Source organism: Acomys minous (genome assembly GCF_964271855.1).
Source record: "Acomys minous genome assembly, chromosome: 4".
NCBI classification, from domain to species: Eukaryota; Metazoa; Chordata; class Mammalia; order Rodentia; family Muridae; genus Acomys; species Acomys minous.
The window spans coordinates 74,704,653-74,717,141 of NC_140486.1; the positions used below are offsets into that span (position 1 = coordinate 74,704,653).

The 12,489-nt window shown below is 36.3% G+C and overlaps 1 protein-coding gene across 1 annotated transcript in view; it reads left to right on the forward strand.

Moving 5' to 3' along the window:
• Window positions 1-2,384: 2,384 nt before the first annotated feature.
• COL3A1 (collagen type III alpha 1 chain) overlaps window positions 2,385-12,489 on the forward strand; it is a 37,408-nt gene continuing 27,303 nt past the window's right edge. Inside the window, exons 1-3 of the mRNA XM_084778273.1 lie at window positions 2,385-2,602; window positions 11,716-11,915; window positions 12,170-12,220. Coding sequence (XP_084634399.1) covers window positions 2,518-2,602; window positions 11,716-11,915; window positions 12,170-12,220 — 336 coding nt within the window. The 5' untranslated portion in view covers window positions 2,385-2,517. The remainder of the gene's footprint in view (window positions 2,603-11,715; window positions 11,916-12,169; window positions 12,221-12,489) is intronic.

Sequence of the window (12,489 nt, forward strand, 5' to 3'; positions counted from 1 at the left end):
CTGGACACTATACCAAGAAACACTTTGAAACGAGGAGACAGAAGGTCTAGGACATAGAACACAAAGACTTGTGAAGCAGGACTTCCAAACACACTAAAAGTAGAAAAGAGTGATAAACCAGACAATCTGGAGGATGACTTCTCCAGGTCTCTCCGCAACCCTTAGAATAATGTCTGCATCTGCAAAATATTAGCCATAGTTCTGTAGTGAGTATATAAATCATGAATTTTTCTTATGCATATAAGGCTACTTTAAGAAAATTAAGACAAACTTAAAATATGGTAGATATTATACATAATACATGAAATAGAGTATACAAAGTTTTTTATATTTATTTTTAATTTATATATTTACTTTACAATCTTATCATAGCCCCCACCCTCCTCCCCTCCTGGTCCTTTCCTCCCACCATCTTCCGCCACCCCCTCTCCCTTTGTCCCTAGAAAAGGGGAGCCCCACCACCAACCCATCCCAATACGTTGATTCTCATCAGGACTGAGCTCCTCCTCATTCACTGAGGCCTGGAAAGGCACGGTGAAGTGATCAAAAGCAGACAACAGAGTTCTCGTCACAGACAGTACCCACTCAAGTTACCAGGGGACCAACATAAAGAACAAATTACCCATTGGCTACACATATACAGGGAGCCTAGGTACAGTCTATGCATGCTACAGAATTTTAGGGTAGCATTACTAATTTTTCAAGAAAAAAATTCTACTGAAAATTTTCAATGCATCTCAATGTTTAACAAAGTGAGATGCACTGTTCTACACTTTAAAGATTCCAAAAGAAAAACTAAGGCTCCTGAGTTGGTTTGAACAAAGGAAAACATTTCAATAAAGGATGGAGAGTGGATGACAGGAAGACACAAGAGGTCTTTCCTCCAGCTTCTTCACCACGACCCAATAGCACAGCCATTCTCAGCAGTTCCTTTCCCTGCCTCTTCCGCAACCATTCTCCAATCTGAAATCAGAAGGTGCACAAGGGGTAGAGAGATTTTTTCCTGTTTTCTTACTTCCTGTTACCAAAATGGCACTATATTTCCCCCTTGAATATCTTAGTGTGGGCTCTCTCTGATCAAGGATATAAGGAGGCAGGTACAGCATTTTCCATGCACACATTGATGTGTATAAAACACAAATATAAAAAAGTATTATATATTAGGGAAAATAAAATGATGAAAAGAAATTTATGAGAGATGGTTTTCCTAAAGAGAAAAAGTTTTTATCTGAGCCATTTAAGAAGTGACACTCATGAATTAGTGTAAGGGGTAATACGGACAAGGGTACAGACATAAAAAGGCACACTTCCATGAGGTTAAGACTAAAGAAATAAACGTATGTGACCTTGACTAAGATTGAAATGCCCACTATAGATTTTAAGGGACTGAGGGTTAGGGCATCAAGACATGAATTGGTCATTTACAACATCATAATAAAATTAATAAATAAATTATTCTACAGAGATTTAATCAAAGAGGTATACTGGTATTTCATCCTCAGAAGATCTAGAAACAGGTAGAAAAAACTTCAGATGAGGACTTGCAACATAAACATAGAAAAGACTGCTTCTAGACACACTTATTTGTAATCGTTATGTTAATGGAGGTGAAATTAGAATTCTTCTGGTATACACGGAACTTTCTCCTTTGTAGTTTCTTACAAAGACAAGACATGGATGAGTTTGAACTTTTATTAAGTAAAGCCTGGCTGGCTTTCCCACATAACACATAAACTGGAAATCCTGCACAGAAACACTCAGGCTTGTTATAGAAAATTGTGAGAAATGGAAAGCGGGAAATCGTAACAGATAAGAATCTCTTAAGATCTGCTCAAAAACTGCTTTGTGACAATTGCCTGCAATCTAGCATGCAGAACGCAGAGTGGGTGGGGAGCACCAGGGCAGAAGGAGGCTTCCCCCCACTTAGTCTCTTTCAGTCGCCTGTTTAAATTGAGTTGGGGTGGATTCCGGCAAAACCCCAAAAAAAAAAAAAAGTCCTCCAGGAAGATAAAATTCACCAAATCACCATGTCCGAGAGTGGGAATCAAACACTTTCTCAAAATCCAAGCAGTTTTTACTGCCTCAGAGAGAAATTTAAAAACACACAAACAATTGTTGCAGGCTATCACAAAGCACATTCCTACGTGTTCCTGTCATGCAGCTATGTATTTAAGACTAATGCATGTTATAAACATATACATAGGCTGATGTACACAAGCTCCAGATGTGCTGGCTTCCTAACTCTGTGGGTTGTGTCCTCTATACAGGGGGAAAGAAATATTAATCATTGCTTTTACTGCTGAGGGGATGGGTGCTGCTCTCATATTTCAGAAAGGGGCTGGAAAGTGAGGGAAGCCAAACTTTTTCCTATTTAAGGCCAAAGCAGAGGAAGCTCGGTGGCTGAGTTTTATGACGGGCCCCGGTGCTGAAGGGCAGGGAACAACTGATGGTGCTGCTTTGAGCTGCTTCTTCTTTTCTTCTCTTTTGCACAAAGAGTCTCATGTCTGATATTTAGACATGATGAGCTTTGTGCAAAGTGGGACCTGGTTTCTTCTCACCCTGCTTCACCCCACCCTTATTTTGGCACAGCAGTCCAATATAGGTAAGTAGGTAATGATTTCAGAAGGCTTTCTGGGTTAATTTTGTCTTAACTTCTTACAAAGAGTCACATTGGGAGAAAACTCAGCCTAAGGGTTTCCTGTCTAGCCTCTGGCTGTGGGATGTTCTGCTAAGCATAGTTTTCCTTTCTGTATTTGTTTTTTTAAAAAGTTGATGCATATGTGTAATTGAAATTTCTCTAGTTGTTTAAGATAAAAATGTTCTGAAATTAACTTATTTTCATGTTCACCTTCCTCCTTAAAAACTGCTATAAAGTACTCCCCTCCAGCATTGTGAACATCCTGGAATGCTCCCAAGCCATCTGGAACTTATTGGTTTCCTGTAATAATTTCATGTTCTCCTTTGTACACAGCTCTCTTTGCAGGGTAGAATAGTTAGCCTTGTTTTCCAAATAAAATAACACACTAGAAATACCTCCGGTATGAATAGCACAGAAGAAGATATTAGAAGATTATAGAATCCCTTTATGTATTTCTGTAAAATGGTAACAGTGGATTATCTATGTACCTTCCTGAAATGATCCCAGGCCACTGAAAACATGTCCTTGTTTCTGTTTTTATTGCATTCTAAGAATATGCATAGTTGATTCATCCATATTGCCTCAAAGTTTTGCCAAATGTTGTTTTATGTTTCACATGTTCTGCTTTCCACACTGAGGGTAAAATGTTTTAACAGGAATATTTTTGCTTTTCTACAAACAAGGTAAAAATACTAGTTTTGTTCTAAAAAAGATTTGATGCATATTTGGTAATCAATGATCTTTATTTTCTTGTGCTCCAAATTAAAAACAATTGTTTCATTATTTCTAAATAATTTTTACAAATGCATATGTTCCTCATCATCATGAAAAACTATTTTTCACACTTTCCTCAAAATAATTGTGATGTGAATGAATCTTAACAATGGCTAAAAGAAGTCAGCGACTCTTTTTACAGATTATCAAACATGTTTGTGTTTAAACCTTTAGGTTTGGCAAATGTTTCATGAGTATTAGAGTCTCCACTGTTTGTAATATCTTTGCTGTTCACAAATTATATGTGCAAAAGTAGATGGAGAGGATACTGGATAGCACTTCTGTATATTCAATCCATGGCTACAACAGAAAAGGAACACTCAGATTTCTTATTCCCAGCTCTCTTCCCTTTAGCCCATCCCCCAATCCCTCCTTATCTCCCCACCCTTTTGAGCTCCTTAGGAACTCCCTTCCCAGATGTTCTTCCTCACTCATCACCCCACCCCCATCCTCAGCTTTCCCCCCTCCTTCTCCTCCCCCTCACTCTTCCTTCTCCGGCCACACCCTCCTGCTCCCTGTGAGTTCCCTTTGGTTCCATCTCCATTTTCATTCTGTCCCTTTCAACCTCACCTCACATTTTCTTTCCTTTGGATGGCTCAACTCTCCTTTGACTTTCTGTCTTCACTTTCTTACCCCATCTTACCTCCCTGGAAAATGCAACAATTGTCATGACTTCCCAAGAAAACTAAAAGACATGGTCCAGAGAAACATTAATTCTCAGCACCCCAATGAAGATATTCTGGTTTCTGGGAGAAGAATCACAGAATTTTCTTTTAAATGCACCTTTGGGACTTAAATTTCAAATATTGACACAGAATTTGTAGATGCCTAACAGTTGTAGGAATATGAGAAATAGTGTAGTATACTGGGTGTGTTTCTTCCCAATGTAATGTCAGTAAGAAAAAAAAGCATGTTTGATCCCTCACCATTTTAATACCAATGCAAGCTCACTTGCTTCCACCTTTGTGCTTGAGTCTTTAAGACTCAAAGAAGGATGAAAGGGATTTCAGAGTGTATGTTATGTGTTCCTTGTAAGTTTTTAGTGACAATCCTGCTGGATAGTTAACTTAGGAAAGGTTGCAGTAAGTAGCAGATATTCTGCATACTGGGCACATTCACAAAACTACAAAACTCTGCCATTTTCTCTAGTTACTATAGAAGTGGGACAAAACTGCTTGACATCAACTTGTAATATACACAAAGGAGCTTTCTGGAGTATAAAACACAGCTCCACAAAGAATCTGGTCTCTTTACAAATCTGTGCAAGCCTTACTTTATTCATGCATTTTATTCCAGCTATGGAAAAACGTGCTCTGTTTTATATTTCCTGTGGTTTATAAGCATGCCAGGTTTTTAAGTGCTAAAACACACCACCTAGTGGCTGACAGTCGAAAACACCATTTACATAACCAGTGCCAACATGATTGTTGAGAGAGAGAGAGAAGAGAGAGAATGTTTACAAATTAAACATTGGTTTTATATATAAAAGAAATATAGATGATGAAATGTTGGCAGAATACACACAACCAAAACTGGTAATAGCATTGTAAGACTTTCTGAAAATGACTGTAAAAGTTGTAAGCACTTTCCAGGCAGTCATAGTGATACAGGCCTATAACCCTAGCTATTTGAGATGCTGGGGGTAGGTGAATACAAGTCCAAATTCTGCATGACTACAGAAGGAGTTCAAGGTTAGCCTGGGAATTAGAGTGAAACTTTGTTTCAAAATAGAAAGTTTAAAGAAGTCTGGGGCTGCAGATCAGTGAAGGAGAACTTGTCTGGCAGATGTGAAGCCCTAGCTAATACTGGCTTCCAAAAGCTACAGGAATTTCCAAATTCACTGTACCATTTTCTATGCATTTTCCCTACTCGTAGATTGATATCATCTTCACTTAGCATTATCATTTTCCAACTATAGATTCATAGTAGACGTTTCTTAGGGCATGGATGGAACTATTATAGTTAAATGTCCTCTAATGCTTCTATGTTTTGGTATGGTGATAATTCCACAAAAATCAACTGTTAACCATTGACTGATTTGCAATTTCAAAACTGCAAATAGACTTAGAGAGTTAATTCTTATTCCATGTTTTTGAGTCTATTTCCCATTGTGTTTAAAACGAAAGTTATAACTAACTAATATTAACATTTAAATTTTCTCTGATTTGTATTGCCCCAATTATTAAACACATGGAACAATGGGATAAAACGTATCATAAAGTCATTGGAAATATCCTTATTTTTAACAAGAGAAAACACACAATTATGTACATATCTCAGTGTCAGTCATGTAAGTTAGTAAAGCCTAGAAATAGAGAAGGGCAGGGTTAATACTGAAACTGAAGTTTGATGAAATATTAAGTGATTTGACAACAAAAACATAAACTATAAACATCTGGATTTTTTATTTTGTTAAGTATTTGTAAATAAAAGAGCGATTCCAAATCCTATAGTGTTCTAGAAAAGAAATTTATGAAGGTTAAAAATGGTAGTCTTTTTTTTTCTATTTAGTATTCCACTTTAACAGACTAATCTGGTTTATTAAGCTAAAGGCTCAGCACCTAACATCTTAATCAAAAATTATCATCCCTTCTGCAAGAAATGCACATTGCCAGTAAACGAAGAACTACCTCAGCACCTCAACAACGCTTGGTTTGAAGGGTGAAGGGCCTGTAAGTGACTCTGCATCACTCTCAGATCTAGGATGGACCACTTGAGCACTGTAGAAAAGAACAAAGCTTCTGAAACCATGCTGGGACAGAGAGGTGGACAGTAAAGGCTCCATAATGACTGCAGACTCCTCCTCCTTGGCGGCTTGCGTTCAGGGTTCTTTTTCAACGGATTTATCCAGCACTGTAGTATATGTTATGTTAAAAGAGAGCCAGGTCTTCAGAAAAGCTTGTTTCCTATCTACGGGCTGATGTCAGGCCTGGAGTGGGAGCTCAGAAAAGGCTGGCACTTAGCGAAGCTCTGTGTTGTCCACCGACGATGACTGCAGTGCAGGGCTCCTAGGAATGCTTTGTGGCATACATTAACTGATAGCTCCACCTTGACGCCATTCAAGTGCATTGTTAGTAAGTCAGAGCTGGGAAGAAGAAAGATGTACTTGCCTTTGCTGGACCTGGCAACACTTGTAAAGCTCCAGGCCCACTGTAACTTTTTGGCAGTGTGTGTGAGCTGTGTTGATTCTTATAAAATGTTTCATTCTCTTTCTTAGGGCAACAGCTTAGCGTTCTTATTTTCTACACTTAGAAAAAAAAGTCACATTGTTTTTTTTTTAATCCAAAAGTTTTAGAGGAGGAAACTTTGCCTGTCAGGGAGGCAGTGGAAACTCTGAGCTAGCTCTCCCTGCAGCAGACATTTGTTTGCTGCAGTTTGGAGAGTTACATTAACCGCTAGAAGTTCTGTCTGTGTAGAACAAAAACAGCTCAAGTGGATTCCTTTCAGATTAACTAATCAAAGCCTTGCTTTTTCCATGGCTGAGGACAAGCACTACCATTTAAAATGTAATCACAGTGAAGAAAATGGAAAGTTCAAATGGGAGGGAGACTAAAGCCGTCACAAAGAAGTAAGGTTAAAACACAACTAATCAAAAATTGAACATTTAAATTAGCTTTGAAAATTAGCATTAAGAGGTGACTTTCTCAGTAACATATTTGTGAGATATTTTTCTTCTGTTTGTTATTGTAGAATCAGACTACACTTCTCAACAAAACACTCATGGTGTTGCATAGAATTTATAATGCCCAAGTATCATTCAAAAAAGAGTGTGATTAAATTAGAAGTTAACAAATGTGAATCATGTAGTAACTATATTTTCTGAATATTGGTGCCTTAGCTATACTAAATATATCTATGAGTATGCAGAAAACTTACTTTTTTTTGTCTACATGCCTGGCTTCTGAATCACATGCTCATCTTACTGGTGGTCTGGACACCATCAGGGTGGCCTTGGATATACAAACCTTTTTCATAAGGTCAAGAGAAATAAACATCAGGATTCAACTCCAGATGGTGTCTTGCCGTTTTAAGACTAGAGAAAAAAAGACATTTTGCAGGTCACTGTTTTTCCTTTAAAAATCTGCCTTCTTAACCCTTGAGGGTACAGAATTTGCGAACCATATGGGACAGGGAATTAATTGAAACTAGTCTCTTTCGTCCTATCTTACCCTTGAAAGCAGAAAATAAATCTAATTGAAGAAATTAGGAGCATCAGATTTCTATTCTGATACTAGAAAGTATTCTAGATTCATATCTGCTTTCCTTTAACTGGGGAATTACTTAGGTCATCTCAGGTTCTTTGCCTGCATTGAAGACTGATACAACATTTAGGTCCTTCACATGCAGGAAGGAATAAAAAAAATTGATGTAAAGCATCAGGCATAGGAATGCACAACTACATTCCCAGCAGTCTGATGCACTGATGTGCACCTGGCAATGCAGAGCAACGACTGTGATTTCAGGGCTAGCCTAGGTTACAAGTGGCTACCGTGACTTGAAAGAAAACAAGAACAACAACAAAATGTCAGCCACTCAAGAACAGTGCCTAGAACACAGGCTTGGTCTAGAATTAGTTGTGTAAACTACCATTACACTTGGAGAAAGTAAAGTACTTAGCGATGCAGTGATGGGGAAGAGCACGTCAAAATCTGCATTCTCAAAGTACGAAACTAAAGTTGCTATAGAATGAGTTAAATATATTAGATATATATTTGGCAAGTAATATTATAAATGCCACTTTTGATGATCATTTATGTTTTTAATTTTCTATTTATCTATTTTTATTTTGTGAAAGATAAATATCAATCAAGCTATACGACATTCTAATTAGAGATATAATAACCATGTGTCAATAGAGAATAAAACAAAGAAACACCTAAAATGATGATTCATAAAGTTTCCTTTGTGGGAAGAAGAATGATCAGAATCTACCCATCCAAGTAAAACAACACTAAAAATGAACTTCTTCTATAGGAGTAGACTGCCTCTTCAGTATCCCTTTGCTTGAAGCTAGAGAGATGGCTCAGAAGTTCAGAGTACGTACCGCACTTGCAGAAATCCGAAGTGCAGTTCCTGACATCCTGTTCTTTCACTTTGTCCAGAATAGAATGTGATTGTCATTTAGCTAATAGCTTTTGCAAAACTATTCAGCTTCCTTTTTATCTAAGCTTCTCTGAACACAGCACCATAATAAATGAATGAGACAGTGTGAGTTCACTTACCATTGAATGCCAGGTGTTAGCCTATCTTTAAATGCTACAAAGCATAACGCACTCCAGGAAATGTCCTTGTCTTCATCCTTACAATGACTTCCTAGGTTTGGTACTGAAGTCAAGGTCATGTGATGTGCGTGTAAGAGGTTCACTTCTTGTATATTGCATTGCTACCGGTAGGTCGTCTCACCTGAGATAATAAATCTGAAGAAACTGTGCAAAACTCCCTTTTAAGGCAAAGATGACTAAGAGAAGTAGGATGGAAAATCCTGGATTTCATCATTTTTGGAATCTGATTTTTCAAGGATGCCATCTTTGTTTCAAATGGATATGAAGTAAATTATGACAACAAATTAGATCCATTAATTAATTCTTATTTTTTAGGCATCCCCAGCTTTCTTTTATGTAGAGCAACATAACTTTGTAAAACAAAAGAACACCTAACATTTTATTTATTTATTTTTACACCTAACATTTTAAATGTTATGACCAAATTAAAAGAAAGAAGTTACCCCCAAAATTTGGTGTATTAATTAAGAATTAATTAAGAATTAAGAATAGAATGATGGTCTCTAGAGGCCAGAGACAGAAATAGAATCAGAGATTATGCAGAATGAATGTCAATTAGAACTGATTAACCATTAGCTAACACCAAGATTCTGGTATGTGATGCATTTTAAATGCTAGGTGGAAGTATTTTGAAAGTTTTTCTTTATCATATATTACAAAATTTTGAAGAGATAAATGTGCTCAGTTTGGATTACACATAATATATGGACATGTGTGTCCATATATTCTGTGAAACCTCATTAAAATATAGAATTATGGGGATTTATATATTAATTAAAATAAAATAAAATATTAAGATAAAAATACAAAAAAGCAGAGAAACAAAATCCATTGATCATTATATTAAATTCTCTGTACTTTAAAAATATACTCAATAAGATTTCTAATAAAATTTGTTAAGAAGGAGACAGATATCAGTTTTCAATTATGTAACTCTAGGCTTAACACACTCATTTGTAATTTTAATGAGTCAATGTCAGTGTTCATAACGAATAATAAACACTGCATTTCTTCTGACATGAGAATATCCTCAATGAGGAATACACATGGGAAGAAGACTGGAGGAGAGAAAAGCTTTATGCTAATCGGAAGGCCAATTGAGAACATATGATGGCTTTTAAAATATGAGGTATTTAAGTCTAGCATTTTAATTTAGCATGGGTACCTAATAGCTCCTTTGAATATCATTCAGGCTCTATTAAATGTGGAAAGATATTTCTGATGCAAAGACAAATTGCTGAAAGAAACATTTGCACAGTCCACTAGTATTTTAAAAGGGTTGGGGTCAAGCAGTTTGATATCTACATGTATAAGGAGACTGTCCTAATTTGGTACTAATCAAATGAAAATTGCCAGTCTAATTGAGAGAAACTGTAAAATGATTCATGTTAAGAAAGGAGAACCGGTGAAAGATTTTGTTATTTCGTTGAAAAATCTTCCACCTCAGCACTTTAGTCCTATTTTTTTCCTGCCAACCAACTGAGTTTAGTTCTTAAACATGAAGTATCAGCTCTAGGTAAACACAAATGGGTTTAGTACTTAGCTCCTCCTTTAAAACAGCACGATCCACATAGCCTGTTTCATTTACACTGAGTAACCAGTTTGGTATTCAGCTTTTATAGTCACTGAGAATGAAGTTGTGTTCTTTATAGCCTTAGAGAGATCTGCCTTGTCCTCACAGATCTCCTGCAAGCAGAGCAGGTTCAGAGACAATGTTGCTACATTTTACATAACAATAGAACTGCCTTTTTTGTCTTTTATTGGCGGCTACATCAGCAAATTCTTAAGGCAAAAATTGGTCTTGATTCATACAAGATGCTTGAGATACTTCATAAGATGATTGAAGTTGTATTGGCACACATATATAAAGGAGAAGTGGAAGCCTTAGTCCATAGAGATTGGATAGTATGAAATTTCTCTTAGTGGTAAAGTTTTAGATGATTCAAAATATCTAAATATGAAAACCGAGGAAGAGAAATTTTAAATTACAGTTGGGATTATGAGAAACTAAAGGTTTAACTGTCTGAAAAAAAATGTGAAAGAACTCAACAAGATATTGTTTATATTCAAAATTGTTTGCAGATGTTTGAAAACTTATTATTTATTCATTCATTATTGGCAAACTATCATAGCAATTTTCAAACTGCATTTAGCCATACTACACAGTTAACACTTCAAAAATTGAGACCAGGTTTTATTTTGGCATGATCTAAGTAGATTCACTGTGAATAGCTACTGAAATTTCAATTTCTTACATATAATTAAGAACCAAGTCTAAAATTTTGGTTGAAGCTATTTCTTTTGCCATAGTAAACCGCAAATATACATGGTCATGATTCATGTTTCCCCCTATTATTTTTAGTTATTCATGGCCAATATTGTTTTAAAGTATCACTTTCTTTTGGACATTTGGAAAACCCTTTTGTTCATATATGATATATATTATGACATATAATGTTGAACCACTAATGTCCAACAGAGCTAGCAGTGACATTCAACACACAATCAGCTTTCTTAGTTCTCTCAAGACAATCTGGAAAAGTTTTATGCTGCCAAGATTAGCTCAGTTTTCCCATGAATTTCTCAAGTAGGTTAATAAAATCCAGAAGGCCCCAGAATTAGGAACAAAAATCATCCTTTTAGTTGAGTGTTCCCATCTGCTGTTAAGGCATGTCGTAGCAAATGAGTAAAAATGCTTATTTTCAGTTGCATAATTAATAAGCAAGGGTTTGAATTTTGTGTTATAACTACTGGTGTTAAGTGTTTAATATGTGTGAAGTAAAAACAATTGATTTTATGGAAAATTTTGGTGTGCCAATTGTATGCTAAAAAGTAGTCCCTTTGGTACATAGCAGTTCTATAGGGGAAATGTAATTTTTAATGAAGGAAGACATAATGTGTTCCAAACTTTCTGTATTTTGACTCTACTTTGTAAGCAGTCATGACTAGACAACCAAAAACAAAATCACAATTTGTCAAAACATCTTTAAATGCCATATCTTCTCATTTATCTCCCCACAGGTGAATTGGGATGCACACACCTTGGTCAGTCCTATGAATCTAGAGATGTCTGGAAGCCAGAACCATGCCAAATATGTGTCTGTGACTCAGGATCTATCCTTTGTGATGACATAATGTGTGATGACCAGGAACTAGACTGCCCCAACCCAGAGATCCCATTTGGAGAATGTTGTGCAATATGCCCACAGCCTTCAACGCCTGTGAGTCTATAGAAACTATACACTCTTCAAAAACTACATCTTCCAGATTCTCATTTAAACATAAAAAATATCTATAGCATAGAGTCCTGAAAGAAACATCAAGCCAGGTCTGTTAAGCAGTCTTCTTGCCATGACAACTGAATGATGGTCACTTTTAAAGGAAAACGGTATTGGATGTGGTCAGAGTTAAGAAATAAAGGTGCAAATTGTATCAGTTTACATATGTTAATCTTCGTATCGTTTATACTTTATAGGCTCCTGTACCTCCTGATGGTTATGGACCTCAAGGCCCCAAGGGAGATCCAGTAAGTAACATCTCTCCAAGGAGAATAGTTGCTGATGACATTTCTAGAAAGAGCTGGTTTTCCTTGTTCAAATGGAACTTTCATCATTCTGAATTTTCTTCTGTCCTACACACTTGAAAATGATGCCAAAGTCAAATTGAAAAACCTATACTATACATGTAAAGGTTCTGCAAGTCTTCATCCCTTTGTCAATTTGAAAAGCAAAATAATGCTCAAGATACAAAGGAAAATAATAAACTTCCAATTATTCACAAGAGTCAGTTTAAAAT